This window comes from Syngnathus scovelli, chromosome 1 (assembly GCF_024217435.2).
Source record: "Syngnathus scovelli strain Florida chromosome 1, RoL_Ssco_1.2, whole genome shotgun sequence".
Taxonomy (NCBI): domain Eukaryota; kingdom Metazoa; phylum Chordata; class Actinopteri; order Syngnathiformes; family Syngnathidae; genus Syngnathus; species Syngnathus scovelli.
Genome location: NC_090847.1, coordinates 8498650 through 8521886, shown reverse-complemented (window position 1 = coordinate 8521886; position 23237 = coordinate 8498650). Strand labels below are relative to the sequence as shown.

The 23237-nt window shown below is 43.5% G+C and overlaps 2 protein-coding genes across 3 annotated transcripts; both read left to right on the top strand.

Annotated features, from left to right (window-relative positions):
- The first annotated feature begins 194 nt into the window (after nt 1-194).
- Nucleotides 195-16135, top strand: ganabb (glucosidase II alpha subunit b). Of its 2 annotated transcripts, XM_049746243.2 has the most exons (26): nt 195-280; nt 398-471; nt 4941-5042; nt 5144-5252; nt 5892-6019; nt 6246-6425; nt 6563-6628; nt 8395-8437; nt 8532-8607; nt 8991-9087; nt 9187-9367; nt 9477-9630; nt 9791-10026; nt 10345-10471; nt 10591-10670; nt 10958-11098; nt 11220-11316; nt 11418-11519; nt 13081-13324; nt 13517-13581; nt 13743-13819; nt 13898-13972; nt 14076-14189; nt 14263-14372; nt 14788-14888; nt 14973-16135. In XM_049746243.2, exons 2-26 carry the CDS (start codon nt 452-454, stop codon nt 15080-15082), a joined length of 2835 nt encoding a protein of 944 aa, XP_049602200.1. In that variant the 5' UTR covers nt 195-280; nt 398-451; the 3' UTR covers nt 15083-16135. The 2 variants fall into 2 exon arrangements, with proteins under 2 accessions (XP_049602200.1, XP_049602201.1); XM_049746244.2 differs by lacking the exon at nt 6563-6628 and having other exon boundaries at nt 197-280.
- A 169-nt stretch (nt 16136-16304) lies between these two features.
- On the top strand, nt 16305-22778 carry si:ch211-114c17.1 (pre-mRNA-processing factor 39). The gene is made up of 16 exons (XM_049746250.2): nt 16305-16448; nt 16641-16706; nt 17306-17541; nt 17670-17795; nt 17872-17990; nt 18306-18473; nt 18538-18718; nt 18799-18903; nt 19572-19692; nt 19770-19942; nt 20148-20271; nt 20373-20644; nt 21289-21473; nt 21578-21652; nt 22404-22578; nt 22657-22778. The coding sequence occupies exons 2-16, from the start codon at nt 16655-16657 to the stop codon at nt 22726-22728; spliced, it is 2184 nt and encodes a 727-aa protein (XP_049602207.1). The 5' UTR covers nt 16305-16448; nt 16641-16654; the 3' UTR covers nt 22729-22778.
- Nucleotides 22779-23237: the final 459 nt, after the last annotated feature.

The following is a 23237-nucleotide window of genomic DNA, read 5'->3' as shown; positions in this document are numbered from 1 at the left end:
AGTATCACAATACTAATCCGCGGCAATAACCACAAAATATTACATTTGAGTCACATGCAATGATATCAAGAAACAAGAAAAGACTAACAACCATCCCTAAGGTCAAATGTCAGTCATCTGACAGAGCCCTCTGCCACTACTGTGACATTAAAAAGAATTAAATCAAAGGCAACTATTGTTCACGCATGGAATTTGGCGATGACGTGTCGATGCCTGAGAGGATACACGGCGTCCAAATCCACGTTAATCTAATCTCACGCGAAAAGACGGAACCTTCCGGGTATGTGACTAGCTGAAATGACCGCAAATTAGTATCGCTACAAATTAAAGAAGCCGTTTTGTTGGCGTTTGTAATTCTCATTGTCATAATAGATTCACACGTGAATGTTTTGGACAGTGAATGATAATCATCCACGACTAAGAGGCGGAGTTGACCAGGGGCATAATCAAGATGGCCGCCTTCGCCGAAAGGTAAGACTAACGGTCGCGCTTTATCTTTTATGTATCTTGTTTTGATACATTGTGCTTTCACCCTTATCAAGCCGGGTAGAGTTGTAGTTGGAGAAGAAGAAGTGGTATTAATGTCTGCCCATTTACAGACCATGAGAGATTCCCTCCCTTGCGGTCGAGAACGTTGCAATTGAATAAACGTCTCATCCGTCAACCTGTGCCTTTGCTAGGAAGCTTGCTAACCAGTTAGCTCGACAAAACGGACACAGTTAATCGTCGATAGTCAGGCGGTCTTCCAGTACGTATACTTTGTCTTTTTATATAATTAGTCTCATTTTGTGTGTGTGATCGTTTTAATAGTTTCAAATAAGTTAGAAGAATGTCAGCTAGCATTAGCCATTGCTCTAGCTCTCTTGGTAGAATTAAAACCGATGAAGCGCCCCTGATTCAGTGGCTGGTAAAATTGATTAATTGATTTCTTAACTTTATGGATGCTGGTTAAGGGGTTTATTTGGAAATTGACTTTAGAATGCGATCTCATTTGAAATCGTAGTCAAATCGTGTAGCAGGGATGTCTGTCGGCTATCAGGACAATCTACCACCCACACCCAGAGAGAATGAAAGCCAATGTAATGCATTTAATGAGAACCTTTTATGTGTTTAATATTTGTCAGCGAAACTTCCCGAAGTGTTTTACATAGTTAGAATACAGCGGAAAGGAGCCCGAGCTGGTGTGTGAGGCAGAAAGCTTCCGACTAGATATAGTCGGACTAGCCTCCACACACAGTTTGGGTTCCGGTACAAGCCCTCTCGAGAGGGGCTGGACTCTCTTCCACTCTGGAGTTGCCCACGGTGAGAGGCGTCGAGCAGGTGTGGGTATACTTATTGCCCCCCGGCTGGGCGCCTGCACATTGGGGTTCACCCCGGTGAACGAGAGGGTAGCCTCCCTCCGCCTTCGGGTGGGGGGACGGGTCCTGACTGTTGTTTGTGTCTATGCACCAAACAGCAGCTCAGAGTACCCACCCTTCTTGGGGTCCCTGGAGGAAGTGCTGGAGAGCGCTCCTTCTGGGGACTCTATCGTTCTACTGGGTGACTTCAATGCTCACGTGGGCAATGACAGTGAGACCTGGAAGGGCGTGATTGGGAGGAACGGCCCCCCTGATCTGAACCCGAGCGGTGTTCTATTGTTGGACTTCTGTGCTCGACACGGATTTTCAATAATGAACACCATGTTCAAACATAAGGGTGTCCATGTGTGCACTTGGCACCAGGACACCCTAGGCCGCAGTTCGATGATCGACTTTGTAGTCGTGTCATCGGATTTGCGGCCGCATGTTTTGGACACTCGGGTGAAGAGAGGGGCGGAGCTGTCAACTGATCACCACCTGGTGGTGGGTTGGCTCCGATGGTGGGGGAAGATGCCGGTCCGACCTGGCAGACCCAAACGCTCTGTGAGGGTCTGCTGGGAACGTCTGGCAGAATCTCCTGTCAGGAAGAGCTTCAACTCCCACCTCCGGCAGAGCTTTTCCCACGTCCCGGGGGAGGCGGGGGACATTGAGTCTGAGTGGACCATGTTCCGCGCCTCCATTGTTGAGGCGGCCGACCGGAGCTGTGGCCGTAAGGTCGTTGGTGCCTGTCGTGGCGGCAACCCCCGAACCCGCTGGTGGACACCGGCGGTAAGGGATGCCGTCAAGCTGAAGAAGGAGTCCTATCGGGCCGTTTTGGCCTGCGGGACTCCGGAGGCAGCTGACAGGTACCGGATGGCCAAGCGGAACGCGGCTTCGGCGGTTGCTGAGGCAAAAACCCGGGCGTGGGAGGAGTTCGGTGAGGCCATGGAGAATGACTTTCGGACGGCTTCGAGGAAATTCTGGTCCACCATCCGGCGTCTCAGGAGGGGGAAGCAGTGCAACGTCAACACTGTTTACAGTGGGGATGGCGTGCTGCTGACCTCGACTCGGGACGTCGTGAGTCGGTGGGGAGAATACTTCGAAGACCTCCTCAATTCCACCTACACGCCTTCCATCGAGGAAGCAGGGCCTAGAGACTCTGAGGCGGATTCTCCAATCTCTGGGGTCGAAGTCACTGAGGTAGTTAAAAAACTCCTCGGTGGCAAGGCCCCGGGGGTGGATGAGATCCGCCCAGAGTTCTTAAAGGCTCTGGATGTTGTGGGGCTGTCATGGCTGACACGCCTCTACAACGTTGCGTGGACATCGGGGACAGTGCCTCTGGATTGGCAGACTGGGGTGGTGGTTCCCCTCTTTAAGAAGGGGGACCGGAGGGTGTGTTCCAATTACAGGGGAATCACACTCCTCAGCCTCCCTGGTAAGGTCTATTCAGGGGTGCTGGAGAGGAGGGTCCGTCGGGAGGTCGAACCTCGGATTCAGGAGGAGCAATGTGGCTTTCGTCCTGGCCGTGGAACAGTGGACCAGCTCTACACCCTCGGCAGGATCCTCGAGGGTGCATGGGAGTTTGCCCAACCAGTCCACATGTGTTTTGTGGACTTGGAGAAGGCGTTCGACCGTGTCCCTCGGGAGGTTCTGTGGAGGGTGCTTCGGGAGTACGGGGTGCCGAGCCAACTGATAAGGGCGGTTCGGTCCCTGTATCACCGATGCCAGAGTCTGGTCCGCATTTCCGGCAGTAAGTCGGATTCGTTCCCAGTGAGGGTTGGACTCCGCCAAGGCTGCCCTTTGTCACCGATTCTGTTCATAATTTTTATGGACAGAATTTCTAGGCGCAGCCGAGGCGTTGAGGGGGTCCGGTTTGGGGACCTCAGCATCGCGTCTCTGCTTTTTGCAGATGACGTGGTGCTGTTGGCTTCTTCAGGCCGTGATCTCCAGCTCTCGCTGGAACGGTTCGCAGCCGAGTGTGAAGCGGTCGGGATGAGGGTCAGCACCTCCAAATCCGAGTCCATGGTCCTCGATCGGAAAAGGGTGGAATGCCCTCTCCGGATCGGGGATGAGATCCTGCCCCAAGTGGAGGAGTTCAAGTATCTTGGAGTCTTGTTCACGAGTGAGGGGAGGATGGAGCGTGAGATCGACAGGCGGATCGGTGCAGCGTCGGCAGTAATGCGGACCCTGTACCGGTCCGTTGTGGTGAAGAGAGAGCTGAGCCAAAAGGCAAAGCTCTCAATTTACCGGTCGATTTACGCTCCTACCCTCACCTATGGTCACGAGCTATGGGTCGTGACCGAAAGAACGAGATCTCGGATACAAGCGGCCGAAATGAGTTTTCTCCGCAGGATGTCCGGGCTCTCCCTTAGAGATAGGGTGAGAAGCTCGGTCATCCGGGAGAGACTCGGAGTAGAGTCGCTACTCCTCCACGTTGAGAGGAGCCAGATGAGGTGGCTCGGGCATCTTATCAGGATGCCTCCTGGACGCCTCCCTGGGGAGGTGTTCCGGGCATGTCCCACCGGTAGGAGACCCCGGGGACGACCCAGGACGCGCTGGAGAGACTATGTCTCTCAGCTGGCCTGGGAACGCCTTGGGATCCCCCGGGATGAGCTGGATGAAGTGGCTGGGGAGAGGGAAGTCTGGGAGTCCCTCCTGAAGCTGTTGCCCCCGCGACCCGACCCCGGATAAGCGGAAGAAGATGGATGGATGGATGGATGGATAGAATACAGCGGGTAGTACATTTTTCTAATGCAAAATTACGACATTCTACTGCTGTTACAAGAAAGCGCCTTCGTTCGTTCATTCATTCTCCGAACCGCTTATCCTACGAATCGGGGGAGCTTTGCGCAATTTAGGGCTAACGGACCACAAGGTTCTGTCACGGGTCACCAACCTCCTTCCTGGGTACTTATTAATGTAGAGGGCTACCAGTTTGACGCAAACTTCTAAAATAAATTGCTCAAAAACTTATCTTAGTAATAATGACATACATCGATGTGAAAATCATGATGATTTCTCAATAATTTCCGACAATATTTTAACAAGGTAGGAAACAAACAAAAAATATCAACATGCAATACTTTATTCCTACAATCGTAGTCCCAGCGGACACAAGCTAGGTGCTTTGTTCATCAATAAGGGAAACTAAACACCACTAATATTAAAGACAAGATAGATATTGAGCATGGTACCTATGCAACTCCTTCTGTATTAGGATGCTCTGCTGTAGATGTTGTGGATTGTCAGTAATAGACAGTGTCTTGTTTAATATTCCTTTAGGGATCAAAAGTTAGACTTTGGAAGACTGCAATAACCTAAAACGAAAAATAACCATAAAATGACACCATATCTACAAAATATAGGGGAGCCTGACAATTGAGTGCTCTGTGAGTTACTGAACATTTTTCCTGTGACTAAACCTTAATTTGGGATCTAGACAATGCAGCATTCTGACCGAGTGTCCATACTTGTGGCCTCGTAGGCCAGTAAGCTGACTTACTCTGCCACCGTAACAGATTTTAGAGCTTAATCCATCTGGAGCTTCCTTTTTCTTGATTCGCAATCCATCTGGAGCTTCCTTTTTCTTAATTCACTTTGTAGGATGGCACCTATCTTGGCGCTCTGGCTTGCTGTATTTCTCAGTGGGGCACTGGCTGTGGAGAGAGCTAACTTCAAAACCTGTGACCAGAGTGCCTTCTGCAAGTGAGTGAACACATCGAATAGGGTTCTGGAATCATACGCTCACCGTGTTTAATTACATGTCTCTTGTTTTGTGTAACACTTCTTTCTAATGTTATTAACAGACGTCAGCGAGCATTGAACCCTGGCGAGTCGCCCTATCGAGCCCTACTAGAGACTATGGAGCTAACCAACACTAGACTTACCCTGCAGCTCAAGAATGACAAGAACAAGGTACGGCACCCACAATACGGTGATCCAGCCGAAGGACACTAGGCCATTATAGTAGGCAACCACACACTCCAGAATCAAATTTAAGAACTTTCCATAAATTATACCCTTGTGAGAAAATAATGCTGAGTTGTATGTACTCATCTCCCAATGTTTCCTATTGTAGTTGAAGTTTGAATTGCCATGCATCATACTAAAATCGCGTTTTTTTTATTATCCATTTAATTAATGCGATGGGGGCATATTAATAGAAACATCTCTAAGTATGAGTTATGTCGCTTCAAACTTCAGTGATTAAAAATCAAGGATATGGAAACATGTGGGCTGTATTTCTTAAGCACCGATTTTATCTAAATAATAGAAATGAATAAATGACAAGCAATCAAAAGGAAGCAGCCACCGGAATTGTAGCATCTGCAATGTTCATTTGAATTTGATTAATTGTTCAGCACTAATCAACACTACTAAAATAATGCACATTTCATCATGTCTAAAAAGACATTAGTTTGCATTTCTAAATCTCCTGGAAGCACACACTGTAAAAATTCGACATCTATTTGGGCTTATCTGCTAATCCGAAAGAAATTTCAACATGAATATGATTATTAGAGCATTCCCATTCTCTTTCCTGCTGCGTTGTAGGTGCGTCTGCTCCTGGAGCTCTATCGTCTCCAGGGAAACATAACGAGGGTGAAGATTAATGAGCTGAAGCCGCTGAAGCCTCGTTATGAGGTCCCCGACGTGCTCATCAGAGAGCCGCCTACAGAGCCGTAAGTGTCTCGTGCTGCGGTTGCCTCCTGCGAGGAGGGGGAGCTTTTGGTACGTAGCTGATATGTATAATGATGATTCTGCAGCAATCAATGAAAGCGGTGCAAGGTTGAGATCTTTTTTTTTTTCACTTTAGGAATATTTCTATTTAGTTCTTGATTTCAGATTTATTGATCCCAACTATATCCTCTAAACTTAATATCTGCATTGTTCTCTTGTCCCCCCCAGCCTGTCTCTTTTGTCTCAGGACAAGAATGGAGTGGTTCTGTCACTGGGGGCGGAGTCTCAAAGGGTCATTGTCAGTGCACAGCCTTTCCGATTGGACATTATGGAGGGGCGAGATGTGCTGCTTTCGCTAAACTCGCGTGGCCTTCTGGCCTTTGAGCACTTACGGCTACGCAAGGACACGTGAGAGACCACGCATACTCGCACGCTTTCACAAATGCCTGTCCGACACAAACACCTCACTTATTGGTTTTTGACTACATTCGTGTTCATTTGAAAATTGTCTGACTCGTTCTGTCCTCTTCTCCTTATCGCCCTAGTTTCTCCTATTTAATAACAAGAACATTGGCTAATGTGTGGAATAATGTCAAGGGTGTATTCTCTAGGTAAACAAAATGCTCTATATTATACTCCTTGTACTAATTTGTAAATAGTATCATACTCATGGAGTCTCTATAAACCAAAGTCTAATTTTACCTCGCAAATTAGCAAGGAAGCGGGAAGGTGTGAACGTTGTGCTTTTGATGATGCTGTTGATTGTGTCTCTGCAAGTAAAATGCATTTCCTGGTGATAGATACTATACAAGTAAAAGACCATACTATACAAGTAAAAGACCGTTTACCATCTTACGCAGGGTTTCCAATCGTTATGCAAATAACATACAAGTATTTCGCAAACTTGTAGTCCATGCAAATGTCACTCAGCATCATTTTCAAGTCAACTGTTCAAGAATAATTTTAATATTTTTACTATTTTAAATACATAATATATTATATTCATCCATTATCTGTACCGTTTGTCCCCACGAGGATCGTGGGCGTGCTGGAGCCTATCCCAGCAGTCATCGGGCAGTAGGTGGGGGACACCCTCAACTGGTTTCCAGCAGGGCACACCGAGACGAACAGCCCTCCGCACATGCACTCACACCTAACATATAATATGTTTAATTTTGTTTTCAAAACTGAAAGCAGTTTTGGTTTAAAAGCATTGTTCCAAATTGTCCACACCAGTGTTTGAATATAGTGTTTTTATTTTATTTTATTTTTTAATATAAAAAAAAAATACTGTTATCATGAAGAGGTTTGTTTAAATGCATCCAAATTGTTTTTTAACAATCAATGAATTGAAAATTATGCTGAGGTCCATTTGCATAAACTACAAAAATTCAGAGACAAACATTATATATAATAATTTGGAACATGATGTATATCTTAAAATAAATGAAGAGCATCCCGATCATTAATTAATTTTACATGGTGTCATTTAGGCCGGTATTGTTCAATAATTTGACACAAAAAACTAAACTTGCATGAGCTTGTTTGCTTTTGTGACTAGCCAGTTACTTAGAATGAATTTTTTGTTTGTTTCCACTGTTTTTTTTGTTCAGCAAACAAACAAACAAAAAATGCATCGTATAGAAAAAAAACATACGCAGTCAGCGAGGACTGAGTCGCTGACTGGTCTCATACCCTCAGCCTAATGCGTGTAATCAAAAAATGATTAAGCCAAGCAGCTTTAAAAAGTTGTCACTGTAGGAGAGGTAATAACAACAAAACATCACTATCTTTGGAAACTTGACATTCAACCTCAAGCAAAGTGGATTCTATTGTCCTTGATTTGTAAAGAACATCCAAAATGCACGAATCTCGGCTTACGCATGAAGTCAACCCCATTCGTTTCATACATCTCAATCAGTGCGGAATTTGAGCTGGAGACGCTGGTAAACAAAGTCGAGGCCCAAAAACTGTCTGCCAAAGTCAGCATCTTCTAATAGGACCTAGCAACAACGGTGGCCCAGACATTTAGCTCACCGGTCAGCGCTCTATGCTGCCAAACCAGATCTGGTGGTTGTGTGTCTTTGATCTCCCAAGTTGGATGGCCCAGCACTTGTAGAATAGACTTCATTTCCCACAATGACTTGATAAAATGTGTAAGATATAAGGAAGAGATCGCATGGTTTCCTGAGGTCCTATTAGGGTTAGTGACTGTGGTGACTGTGGTGGCAGCTGTTATCCCCTGTGTTTGATCAATTTTCCCAAAGTTAATTGCACTGTACATCCTTAAAATAATGTCCTTTCCAAAGTGACATACCTCTACGTCTCCTTTTGCCATATTTCCCTCTATGCTGTTGCATCTTGTGCCATGGAGCAGACAGACAGACCAAGAGCCTGAGGATGCAGAGCTGGACGATGAGGTCTAGTCCCTCCTACAATTTCATCTGGGGGGGGGGGGGGGGGGGGGAAATCTTATCTAAAATGATGTTGCTTCTTTCCTCTCTTTCTTTGCAGGCTATATCTAATGAAAAGGTTGAAGACGGCATGTGGGAAGAAACATTTAAATCATTTACAGACACAAAACCTAATGGTAAATTTCAATTTGTAATAGTGGGTCTTAGCACTATCCACATACACAAAACCGAAGTGCTTAAAAAAAAAAGGAAGCTGATCCTTTAGTTTAACAATTAAGCTTTTGTGGTTGAATTTATTTCAGTTGGACTGTTAGGCTCTGCAAAAGAAGGAAGGTCATCCAGTGTTTGGAAATTGTAGTTTATCACACAATACTTTCATTTTGTGCTTAAAAAATACTCCATTAGAAAAACACCAAATGCTAAAATGAAATGAAGCATTCTCCCAAAACCTAATAAACTCACAAATGAATACTGAATAATGAATACTAGCTATAGTAAGTTTTTGTTTAGTGTTGACCCTGTTAAATCATTCTCCTTTTGTTGTGCACTCGCATTACAGGTCCAACTGCTATCGGTCTAGACTTTTCATTGCCAGGGGTGGAACACGTCTATGGCATTCCAGAACATGCAGACAACCTCAGACTTAAAACTACAGAGTGAGTTGTGATGACGACTATGCATGAAATGGTTGAAACGATGCTGATTTTAGTGCGGGTCTTCCTGCTAAATATAATTTGCCTGTCTCCACCTCTCAGTAATGGAGATCCATATCGGCTCTACAATTTGGACGTGTTCCAATATGAACTGGATAATCCTATGGCACTTTATGGTTCCGTGCCTGTTATGTTGGCCCACAACATCCAGCGGACCACAGGCATATTTTGGCTCAATGCTGCTGAGACTTGGGTTGACATTAGCTCCAACACCGCAGGGAAGGTTTGTGCCTCCTCCCATGCCTGAAGGCTTTCATAACACGATATGTGTACGTGAGTGTTGATGAGCTTTGTGCCATTTTAGCCTGCCTCATTTCTTTGGTTGTCCTCAGACTGTGTTTGGAAAAATGCTGGATTACGTGCAAGGCTCCAGTGAGACCCCACAGACGGACGTGCATTGGTTCTCTGAAAGCGGCATCATTGATGTCTTCATAATGCTCGGCCCAACACCAAAAGATGTCTTCTCACAATACGCCTCCCTGACTGGTAAGATTATTATGTGAACTGTCTGTCATGCTATGATCATTCACCCAGTGTATTTTATTTCATAATCTTACAAATTTGTACTATTACCACTTATTCACTTCATTTTCCTCCCGGGATGAATACAATGAATGACTACTCAATGTGTTATAACGTTGGTCAGGCACCCAGGCCTTCCCGCCTCTGGCCGCACTGGCCTACCACCAGTGCCGCTGGAACTACAACGATCAGGAAGACGTAGCATTGGTGGATGCAGGCTTTGACGAGCATGACATTCCCTATGATTTCATCTGGCTCGATATTGAGCACACAGATGGGAAACGTTACTTTACCTGGGATACCAATAAGTTTCCCACACCCAAGGAAATGCTTCAACGACTCATGGATAAAAAGCGCAAGGTACGAATGTTTCGCCACGACAAGATCACAGGAGCTCATGTTGAAGTTTGTAAATGAATGTGTTTTTGGTGAACTCCTGTTTATCGAGACCGACCTGCCATGGTGAAAATATGTGATTTACTGAGACCATGAAAAAAAAAAATGGCACACTTATTAAAATATATGTCAAACGCATTGTATTTATGACCACAAGCAAAAAAGAAATTGGTGCAATAGCAGGGGCATGAACAACTAACTGATTTTAGCAAGTCGTCTCAAGGTACTATCAATTCCATACTAATTTTGCCAAATATTAATTTCCCTCTCTTTGTGTAATAGATGGTAACGATTGTAGACCCTCATATCAAAGTGGACAGCAGCTACAAGATCCATAATGAAATCAAGTCTCTAGGTTTCTACACAAAGAATAAAGATGGCGCCGACTATGAGGGCTGGTGTTGGCCTGGTAAGTAAGAATAATAAAATTGTATGAAATTGGACTGTTGGTACACCAGATGTTTGATGATGCATCCTTGACCGAATAAGCATGCCCCATTTACTTTGGACTTGAATGATTTTGTTTAGGCAGTGCCGGTTATCCAGATTTTAGCCGTGAAGACATGAGGGCTTGGTGGGCCAGCATGTTTGCCTACGACCAGTATGAGGTGAGACCCGTGGCAGCTAAAGTGAAGTGGAACACACGAGGCAGTATAATACAGACAAATGAAGGTTTTCAGAACTAAATGGCACAGTAAAACTATATGTTTTACTGTTTTACTTAAAGGTTTCTAACAATGACATTGGTATTATTATTTGGCCTTTCAATGGCATTTTTCATTGTGTGTTAGCATTAGCATAGAGGTGCAGCGGTAATAGTAGTAGTACCAGTACCACTCTACATTTAATATCACGGTTTCAGTGAGCCCGTTTTCACAGACACTTCTGTGTCCAGGGCACAATGGAGAACTTGTATACATGGAACGACATGAATGAGCCTTCAATATTCAACGGGCCTGAGATCACCATGCACAAGGACTCAAAGCATGGAGAGTGGGAGCACCGTGACCTGCACAACCTTTATGGCTTCTATGTGGTAAGCAGCGTTGACTTTCAGACAATCCTTAGAGAACATCATCTTAGCAAGCTCATCGCTTGTGATTGAAAATTTGCATGTGTCTTTTGTGCAGTTGTTCTGATTGTCATGTTTGTTGCAGCAAAGGGCCACAGCGGAGGGCCTGATCCAGAGATCAGGAGGGGTCGAAAGACCTTTTGTCTTGAGTAGAGCCTTTTTTGCTGGGTCACAGCGCTATGGTGAGCCTTTGTCTGTTTTCATTGCCCTTCACTAAACCTTCGAGTACTGTTTATTGAGGCAACAGTAGTGAATTATTTCAAGAGTGTTTTTGTATCTCTAGGTGCTGTATGGACTGGCGATAATGCTGCTGAGTGGGGTCACCTAAAAATGACCATCCCCATGTGTCTGAGTATTGGTCTGGTAGGAATATCTTTTTGTGGCGGTAAGTGACACTCTCCCAAGTTATCTTTGAGAAGTATGTGATCTCAAAAAGGTGCTGAAATAGTCACCAGCAGTTTTAACGCGGTCATGCCCTGTAGTAATGCTGTAACTAAGTACATCAGTAACTACCGTAATTTTCGGACTATAAGTCGCTCCGGAGTATAAGTCGCACCAGCCATTAAATGCACAATACAGTAAAAAAAAAAAACATATATAAGTCGCACAGGAGTATAAGTCGCACTTTTGGGGCAAATTTATTTGTCAAAATCCAACACCAAGAACAGACATGAACCAGCAACAACAGGCTAAACGATACGGTATGCTAACATGACATATACACAAATGAGGAGCTGGGAACGGGCCTGAGTAACATTCAGAGTTATTCAAATAAGTATTACATAAATAACACGCTTATCAAACCATCTGTGTCACTCCAATTTATTAAATCGATCGTCCTTTATGTAAACAATGCCGCTGATGTCGGACTCATAAGTTGCATTTCTAATTATTCCACAGACCCATATAACGATATATAAAGTATATTTCAAATAACTACCATATAACAACAATATTATCAAACCATCTGTGTCACTCCTAATCATTAAATCCATCGATCAAATTCCTCGTCCTTTATGTCAACAACGCCGCATGCGCGCCGCACAGATCTAGTATACAACTATATTGTAGCATTAACAAAGTACCAGGAAACACATGGGTTTGGTAAACGACTCTTTATTTAACAAAACAAGAGTTCAACGAGCCAACAACTACTGAACTGTCACGATAAAAAGGTATACAAGTTGCTACACGAAATAAAATATATCAAATAACTATAACATAAATACGTTTTTCAAACCTTGTGTCACTCCAAATCATTACATCCTTCAAACGTGGGGCCCTTCGTCATCTTCGTCATCCCATGATAGAATCCTTTGTCCTTATGTAAACAACCGCCGCGCTGCTCAGGTCAAATGACAGTAATCCCTTGCTACATTGCGGTTCGTTTATCGCGGTTTCACTACATCATGGATTTTTGAATTTTGAAAATTTGAGAAAAAATTCACAAGTCGCTCCTGAGTATAAGTCCCCCCTAAGTGAAGTGTAGTTTCACTTGGTTATCATTTTTATTTCATGAATGAAAATGTTTTTCAAATTTTCTCTTAGTTATTTCATTAAATTTCATTAACTATAATACCATTGGAACTGATGTACTTTTACATGAGGGCCAAAAGGTCATAATACCCTTTTTTGTTTCTGCTTTATGTAACCAGCCAAAATTAGAATTACAAGCAAATGACGCTCGCAAGTAGCATTGCGGCGACATTAGCGCTGAACTAATTGTAGTTGACAGCCAACTAGATTTGAGGTCAGTCACAGCGTCACGCCTCTTCAAACTCACATAAATACTACTGTGTGTGTGGTGCTACCTTTGGCTTGATTATATTTTAATTTTACTCTATGGTGGTGTTTTTCTTGTGAAAATTTCACAACAAACCTTGGTTTTCGGTGTCTGCAAGAAATTCTCAAGATCCTCAATTATCTTTCCTTATCTTGCCCTGTAGCTGATGTCGGGGGTTTCTTCAAGTCTCCCAGCTCAGAGCTGCTTGTGCGTTGGTACCAGACAGGAGCCTACCAGCCGTTCTTCAGGGCCCACGCCCACCTGGACACTCCCCGTCGTGAACCATGGCTTTTCGGCCCAGAGAACACTGCTCTGATCCGAGAGGCTGTGCGCCAACGCTACAGCCTGCTGCCGTACTGGTACCAGCAGTTCTACCACACGTATCTCACTGGGCATCCAGTCATGAGGTGAGCATTTAGTAGACACTTGAATACATTTTAATTGAGTCATGGTTTGCTTTGGATGTTTTTAATACTTGTGATCTCAATAATTTTTTTTTGTCCATCAAATGGCTGATGAAACTAATGTCCAACTGTTTAGTAGGTTTAGAAACTACAGTGGGAAACCACAGTGACGTTCTTTTTTTTTTTTTTTTGTAGGCCGCTGTGGGTAGAATATCCTCAGGATCCTGCTACTTATGCTCTGGATGATGAGTTTTTGATTGGTGAGACCAAATGTCGAAAATTAATTCAGATTATTATACTTGTGAATAATTTTACTGCAGCATTCGAGTTTTGTTTTCACAAGTAACACGGTTGTCCGAATGTTGCTACTGAATAAGTCAATCTTTTGCAAGTGTTTTAAACACTTTCTATTTTGCCATAGGTCGAGACTTGTTGGTGCACCCTGTCACTGAGGAGGGAGCCACTGGAGTAACTGCTTACCTGCCAGGAAAGGAGGAGGTACAAAAATAAAGTTTTTATGCCATGTCTGTTGACTTTGTGGTGTCGGACGTCTTACCTCTTCTGTTCTACTGTCAGGTCTGGTTTGATGTCCACACCTTCCAGAAGCACAATGGCGGCCAGAACCTTTACATTCCTGTCACCATGAGCTCTGTAAGACTCTAATCTCACACATCCTCTGTGATCGCCTCTTTTATCTGTGCATTTTATTCCTTCAGTCATAACTCACTAATTGTGTTTTGTGTTTTCATGTCAGATCCCAGTTTTCCAGCGCGGTGGCTCCATTATTCCCAGAAAGCTTCGAGTGCGTAGATCTTCCTCCTGTATGGAGCAAGACCCATACACCGTGTACGTGGCCCTTGGTCGTCAGGTACGTCAAATCATTAAAGCAACATGTTGCAGGTTGTCATTTCATGTTCAAAGATGTGTCTAAATTTTCACAGAGAGCTGCAGAGGGAGAGCTCTACATCGATGATGGACACACTTTCAGCTTTGAGAAGAAGGAGTTCATTCACAGGAGGCTGTCATTTGCCAACAACAACCTCTCCTCCGTGTGAGTTTCAATGAGCAGAAATTATTTTCTTTTAAGTATATGAAGACCTATCTCTTAGTTTAAAGAATATTTAGTGCCCCTTGAAATTTTTTTGTAGAGTCCACAAGATGGTGGCAAAAAAAAAATTGTTTTCTAAGTTAAGCTCCTCAACTCACTTTAACACAGTTCCTTGGCACCAAGATGCCACAAGATGGTGAAAAAGCACTACTCCCCCCTCCCAAAACCAAGCTCATCACACATCAACATAGGTCCTTGGTAGAAAGATGCCAGGAGATGGTGCAAAAATAGCTGAATACTGTAGGTGTGTTTTTCAGTGAGTAATTGATAGGTTGTAAATAATATCTGCAAACAGTGACTATGCTTTTGGAATACTGCTGTTGGTAAATATGTTAAATGAAATTGTAATGCCCCTCAGAAACCTTGCTCCAGAGGCCCATTTCTCGACCAGTTCCATTATTGAACGCATCATTATACTGGGGGGTAGTAAGCCCACCAAGGCTACCTTAAAGACAGCTGGTGAGTCCTTTTTTCATTTGTTTTCACTTGCTATTTGCATCAGTCTTTTTTTACGTTGCTTTCATTTCTTTTGGCCTTTCATAGATGGTCAGAAGAGCCAGCTTGAGTTTGACTTCAATGCTTCTACGTCAGTATTGACGCTCCGCAAGCCCGGTGTGAATGCAGGCACTGATTGGACTGTGGTGCTACAGTAACTGTTGAGAGAGTAGATGACGAGCAGGAGGAAATAGTGACTGAATATAAGAGAAATTAGCAAGTGACTGAATATAAGAGAAAAGAGCAACAAGATTCCCTATTTGAACTTGAACACAATGCAACACACACACCTACACACACGCACACACACCAACCCTACACTTTTATCTGAAGTGCACGTCGATATACTCGTGCCCCCTTTTTTGTGTAATATTATGTAACTTATAAAAAGTGATGTCATTATCATTAACAAATCAAATCATACTCGGCTGAGCCTCTGAAGTACAAATATACTGGTAAATGTCATAGCAAATGCTCTGTCTGATGGTGTATTACAGATTGATTTTCACCCAATGCATATTTTGATTTTTAGGTTTTGCAATATGAAGAAAACAACTGAACTTGCTTCACACGTTTTCAGTTTACAATTGCCATTTACAACCTCATTATAAATTAGTGACAGATGAAGTTGTCTGTAAAGAAGCATTTGCTTTGGTAAGGGATCATGGCGATCAGCTGCTTTCCAAAATGTTTATCTTTTGATCAACACTCTTCACAATAGAAATGCTATTGGCTACTGAAACGCTGACCTCTATGGGTTATCCTGTTGACAAGTTTTCCTTCCTTTTGTAATTGTTTGCATTTCCATTTATTTGTTTACTATTAATTTTAATGCACTTCTGACAACCCAAATATTGTTTAGATTTCTGTCTTGAATTCAACATTTCCAGATTTTATGGGTCTCAATTATCTTAAATGTAAATCTGAAAGGCATACCCCTTTGTTTTCTGAGTTAAACCTTCGAATGGAAGCATGTCAGCTGCACTGCACAAATCTAAATGATCATTGGGAGTCTGATTTTGTCCTGTTCTTTCAAATTGTGTCAGTCTGCTTTTCTATTGTTTTTATGATTGTAAATGTTACTGCATTTTTTTTTCAACTTGATACAGTGGAAATAGAAGTGAAGAAGCAGACTATCGGTCAGAGTTGTCAGATATACTTTAAAAGATGTGACCAAGTGAAAATAAAGAAGACCAATTGTTATAAGAAGACCCTCTTTGTTTTGTGTATTTATGTATCAGCTTTTTATTTTTTGAATTGTTACTTGTCTGGCCCTGAAAGCAAATGCATGAATACAACTCTATTCCAGGTTTCTCTGTAATCGTTCGCAAATAAGTCACGCCCTTCTTTTCAAATCTAGCCACCTTGCTGATTGTGTGAGTGCATGAGGAGGAAGTAGGCGAGTGCTTGCCAGCGAGTGGAGACAATGCCGAAACAAAAATGCATCTTTACGGAGGAATTTAAAAAAAAAAATTGCGTGCTTTCGCCAGGGTCGTGATGCATATGAAGCTGAGTGCCTAACGTGTAAGGCAGGCACAATCGCTAAATGAATTGTCTATCAACGTTTACTTTTTCAGTATTTTGTTTATGCTTCCTTCTTCGTTTGACCGAAATGTTCTTAACAATTTTGTTTTTAATTTTTTTTGTCACATTAATGGCGCACCTGATGACGTCAAGTAAAGTAACTTGCTTCTGGCGCGCTTTTGTGACGTATAGTGAGGCTTGCCATCATGGCGACGGACGGCGTTACGGGCGAAAATAGGGAGCTTGGAGAGCCTTCAGGTACTTTGAACTAAGTTGAATAAGGTCAAAGTAATCTTACGTGTCGGACGTGGTGGTTCATTCTGCATGAGTACAAGATAAACGTCCCAGTAAGATGTGTGCACGGTGTCGAGCAAAACCACTTGTCAAGCGTGCTTCATCTGCTTTTCGCTACGTTGTTCTTGAATTCTTAATAGTAGTTTCAAGTAAGGGCCTGAATAAGAGGGCTACTTCGCTGTGCAGCTAGCTATCGGGGGGGGGGGGGGGGGGGGGGTACCAAATGTGGATACAGTCCACCTTATGCCTCACGCAGCCTTTGCGTAAAATGTGGGTGGGACTTCCGATATAGTGAAACCAGCGTTTAATTTAAATGCAACCATTAGTACGATTGCACTTTCTGTGACAGTCACAGACTAACAATATGGGAACGCCGGTTGTTGCAGCTTAAAAGTGCAAATATTTCAATCTCGCTTTTTGCTAATGTAGCGGGGTAGGAGGCTGACGTTTTTAGTTATGCATAGGAAGTTAGAAAATGTTATCAATGTAAGTTAACATTGATCTAATGGGAGGCATAAAAGTTAATCATTAAAGAGATGTTTTATGAATATGCTCTTTTCTAGCCATGGAGGCTGCCGAGGTTCCCACGTTACCTCTTCCAGAGATGTCAGACGAGAATGGCTTCACAAACTCGCCCTCTGAGGCAGACACAGACACTGCTTCCTTCTCACTGCCTCCAGCCACAAAGGATGAGGAAATTGATATGCCAGCAGACTTTGAACGTCTCTGGAATACCGCACATGACAACTCTCAAGACTTCACCAGTTGGACTGACTTGTTGCAATACTGTGAGCAAGAGGTGAGAGCTTGATGTTTATGAAGGAAAAAAAGAAAACATGTTTGATAAATATCAGATTAGGCCTCACAGATCTTGGTTCATGAAGAGGGGTTCTCCATCATGTAACATCAACACATCGTTCCTGTCAGGGCCACATTGCAGCATCACAGAGAGCCCTGATGGCCTTCCTCGGCCGTTATCCACTCTGCTATGGTTATTGGAAAAAATTTGCTGATTTGGAGCGTCGTGCGGGTAACAACGACAAAGCAGCAGAGGTAAAGAAATTTATTAAAAAATCACCTTTGAAGCCAAATTTTCAGTCTTGTACTTTAATCGGGTATTTTGTGTTAGGTGTGTGTTCAGGGTCTTCAGGCAATCCCTCTGAGTGTGGATCTGTGGATCCACTACATCAATCTACTTTTGGGAACACTGGACATGAACCAGCCAGAGTCGCCCAAGCGCATTCGCAGGTACACACACTGGACTGTATTTTCTGTTATCGCTAGTTGGTTCGTTCATTTATTAAAATGCTGAGTCCAGAGTGCCTATTAGGTTAGGGGTTATGGCTTTTACCAGGGGTCAGGACTTTTTTGTATTCATTGCAGCTGTAAAAAATGAATACTATAGTGAATATTAAAGGAGAAATATGTGGCATGTGTATTAAGGAAAAAGTTTTTGGTTTTTTTTAAGCGAAGTTTTGCTCCTGTTAGCTGAATTCCAGTACCTTTACTTGGAGTGTCTTTTATCCAAAATGTGTCCAACTGATATCCATGCTCAACTTTCAGTGTGTTTGAGGACGCAGTTGGCGCAGCAGGCCTGGACTTCCACTCGGACCGGCTGTGGGATCTGTATGTTGAATGGGAGAAGGAGCAAGGCAACTTGAGGAACGTCACAGCTGTGCTCGACAGAGTCCTCAAAGTTCCCACGCAGCACTACAACACCCACTACGAAAAGTGAGAAACGCCAGTCGTGATTGAGAAAGACAGTTATTATTGTTACACGTGGCATCTGGCATAGGTTCAAGACCCACCTGAGCAGCAATGAGCCCAAAGAAGCACTTTCGCCGGAGGAATATGAGAAGGTGAGGGCCTTATGCCGGGAGACCCAGAAAGTGGAGCGTGCCGAACAGGCCAAGGAGAAAGGAAAAGAGATGCCGCCCGGAGAGGAAGAACCCGTCACACCTGAAGACATAGACTCAGTGAGGAACTTTTCACCACATCGCACTGTGCTCGTCACTATGAGTGAGATCTTCATTGTGTCTGTGTTCTTTTTGCTTAGGAGGAGCTGATGCAGAGGATTAGAGAGCAAGTGCTGCTCCGCCGGGACAAAATTTACCAGGAGAACGAAAATGAAGTTCGCAAGAGATGGAACTTTGAAGACACTGTGAGTCATGCTCCTTTGTTTTGATTCTTGGACCTCCATTGGACGTCGTCTCATTCATAAACCATTGGTAATGATGCGCTACTGCAAAAAGCATTGGTCACACTTCTCAACTCCTCAGTTTTACTAGAGAGGCCAAAGGGGCCTAGTTCAATAATCAAGAGCAACAATTGACATGAAGTTTGTTGTTTTGCGGGGCTTGAAAAGATGAACGAACTTTCAATTGATTCCAACTGGGAATGGTGATTCAATTCAAGCTTGGTCAGGAACAAATTTAACTTTCAAGTTAAGCCAGGATTGTCGTAATTCTGTTGGTTTTGCATTCTTTTGTTGTCATTAAGTATCTAGTTGGAGTATCTACACGCTAAAGTCAACATATAAAAACCGTTACACTGGAAAACAAAACAGATAATATGCTCAGATTTAGCAGTCAGATAGGGCTCACCAATTCACTTATAGACAGCTCCAACACTTAGTCAAATCAGAACATCTAGAACTGTGTACAGAACTGCTGACTCGCTTCTTTTATGAAAATAGCCACCAATAACCAAGCAGAAATGATAAAACAAGGTCACAATGAGATCAAATGTTTTTTTCCAAGTTCTAGTTCAACCAATATTTTTTCTGCCCTCAGTTTATTAGTCATTCAAAGTGATGCATTCAATTTGTAGATCAAACGTCCTTACTTCCATGTGAAGCCGCTTGATCAAATTCAGCTGCGTGGTTGGCACTCCTACCTTGACTGGGAGCTTGCCCAGCTGAGCAAAGGCCCCGGAGAAGACCATAACAAAGGTGATGCCATTGCACCGGTATTGTTTTGTAAATGTGAAGCCGCTGACATCCCGTTTGATACCGGGGCATCTGTGCAGATTCAAACAAGATGAACACAGATGTCAAAGAGACCACTGAGGAACCGGAAGTGACAGCCCAGATTGAGCAAGGAACGGGCGAAACCGAGGTTGCCCGTGACGACCGCAGACTTTGTGTTCTCTTTGAGCGCTGTCTGATAGCCTGTGCTCTTTACGAGGAATTCTGGACCAGGGTAAGAAAACTACACAAGAGATACTACAATATAATGTTTGAGAAAGAAAGTGACAGGAGCAAGGTGGGCAGAATTTTTACCAAGTTATAATTAATCGACTTGAATACAAAAGTTTTGTAAGTGTAAACGCTGTACTGAAATTTCACAAGAATGTGAGCATGCACTATGGTTTTATCCGATTTTTTCGCCATTGTGCTTTGTTCAGTACATTCAATACCTGGAATCGCACTGCGTGGATGAGGTTCGAGCTGTCTACAAGCGAGCCTGTCTTCACTTGCCGTCCAATCCTAACCTCCACATGCGGAGGGCCACCTTCGAGGAGAGACACGGTACGACGCAACATGCTAACCTTTCCTCTTGTTCTGTTATCGGTTCTGTTATTTTTGCCTGCATCCCCTCTTTTCTCATCGTGCATCGTCTTCGCCTTCAGGCGACCTGGCCGAGGCTCGGCAGGTGCTGGAGGCTCTGGATAAAAACATGCCAGGTTTGGCCGTGGTTCGTATCCACAGGGCGGCTTTGGAGAGGAGGGCGGGCCAACTCGAGCAGTCAGAAGCTCTGCTGCAGGAGGCGGTGAGCCAATCGACAGAGAAGCCCATCTTGCACGCCTTCTACTCCATCAAGCTCGCTCGGCTGCTGCTGAAGCTCGTCGGAAACCCTGGCAGAGCTCGCAGCATTTTACAGGAAGCGCTGGAGATCAGTCCGGTGAGTGCATAGTACCACTTGTTTAAGATGCAGCACTTTTCGGCATTTTACGAAACAGTTGAATAACTCAATCTATTCAATTACACAAAAAAAGTAGACGCAAAACGTCTACTATGAAGCTTCGCAGTGATAATTTTTCTACACAAACTAATGTTAGCGCAGACTTGCGCACCTCCCTTTGTAGAAATAAGTTGGCAGGATGGTGGCGAGCCAGGTGGGAAAAAAAATGCATAAAAGGCAATGTCCAAACATTGGGATTTGTGGTGAAATAATTAATTAATGATCCACAGATTACCAAAGTAATGGATAATTATTGTGACAATTGATTATTCGTCCTGTGGCATTTAAAATTGTCCAAAAATACTTAGTTTCAACCTCTCAAAAGTAAATATTCTCAGATTTCTTTAGTCCTCCATGAAAGCAGACTTATTACATTTGTGTTAAATCAAAATAAAATCTAAATCTTGAATCAAAATCATCTTCTGCTTTTACTTTGTGTACTTTGTCTGGTGTGCAGTGAGATTTTTCGAATGGAAACAATATGTAATGGCTTATTAACTCTACAGGACCTACAAAACACCACTAGGTGTCAGTAGTGCTCTGAAAACATGATGGTGAAGCTTCCTAGTTCTTCTTACCATCAGGGTAATGACAAGCTGCACCTGAACCTGCTGGAGTTGGAGGCATCCAGCGAGCCAGGGTCCTCGGCCGAGGCGGTTCAGGAGTGTGTGACACGAGCCCTGGCGGCGCCTCTCGCACCGCGCACCAAGATCCTCCTCTCACAGCGCTGCCTCCAGTTTGTAGAAGAGTACAGCAACTCTGTCCAGAGGTCAATATCTCATTCATCAGTAAAAAAGGGTCTTTTTTTTTATTTTTTTATTTTTATTCCCGACTGTCCCCGTCGTTCATAGCCTGCCTCTATATCCTGTGTAGTGTGCTGTCTGTCTATGAAGAGCACCAGAAGCTGCTCAAAGAGCTGGGCGGGACAAAGAGAAAAGCAGAGAACGGGTAAGGAACAAGACAGAAGAGTCCAACCGTTCACAAAAAGTTGGAGAATGTGTGAAATTTGGGATGCAAAGTCTTAAGCCTATTTTTTGCACAACTTTCTGTTCTCTACTGCCGCAACTAATGATTATTTTAATAATTAATAGTTGAATCTGATCCCCATAACATCCTAGCCATTACAGTGCATGGTAACATCCGTATTGGGAAAGTTTAAAAAAGAAGACATCTAAAAAATCTAATGTGCTAGGAATAGCAAAGACATTTTCTACGTCAGCATAAAAAATAAAGGAACATATAAAGCCATCTCTGATTAAAATTTTTCGATCGACCAATGCAATCATTCCACTTTCGTGGAGAACTACAGAAATCTGAAAATCTTTACTGTTAAGAGGCTGAATTTACAAGGATGTGGACCATTTAAATTGAACTCGGTCTTGAAACGATTAGTTGATAATCGATAGTGACTGATTAATTTGATAATCAGTTAGCTGTTGATTAATTGCTGTAGTACTGTGTTCTAACAAGGTCTTGAACGGAACAGGTCGCAACAGTTGTTTGATCTGTGAAGCGGCATTGGTTTCCAAGGCGGTCCACTTCGGTGCTTTTCTGTGACTTTTCCAGTCTGTGTTGCTACTTGCTGATGATAGAGACTGTTGAGTTTGGGTACAGCCCTTTCTAATTATAACTGCTGATGTCATCATTCCACGCTAGATAAAATGATGGCCACAACCACCTTATTCTAATTCCCCAACAGGGATGAGGGCCAAGAGAAGCTGATCAAAGGTGATGATGCCCCAGCAGATGGCACTTCAGGACAAGTCCCGCCCACTGATCCCCAGGTCCCAATCACAGTGCCGCCTCCCCCAGCGATGACCATGGATGTGAGTGCCCAATCCGGCGGCTATGGCGGATACAGCAACTGGTATCAGGTATGAATGAATTACTCTATTAAAAATGGATTTCAACTGATTTTTGGTTGTGTATATATTTGCTTTTCCTTCCGTCAGCAACCACAGTATGGCAGTTACGGCTACCCAAACACCTGGAACTACAACCAGGGATACTATCCACCCAGCTAAAAGTTGCTGAGAACTAAGTGGGGTACCAGGACAGGAAAAAAAAAAAACAACAGTCCCATCAAGTTTGGTTCTCGTCAAATGTTTCCCAGCATCTTTTCCTCTTCGTCCTGCCTCCTGGCCTTCGTCACTGTTGTCAATTGACTTAGTGAGTGGTCAGGCAAAGTGTTGCAAGGCAGCCAGAGGACACTGTGCGTTGCACATTAGACCTTGTTGCGCTGTTTTAGACAGAATTATTTTTGTATTTGTCCATGAACTTTGTTTTGTTTGAAAGTTATTTTATAATCTATCCAAGCCATCTATTACATAGGATTTTTGAACAGTCCTGCAACACTTTTGTCCCTTGATGTACATAAAATATTTTGTCTGCATATACGTGTTTGGATCTTAAAACGCTCCATTTGAGGCAGAGACACGTTCAACCTCGTCTACATGTAGTGATTTGTGGCTTGTAGAAAAAAAAAAAAAATTGCATGTATGTGATGTGCTTCACCTACCTTTTTCCAACACAT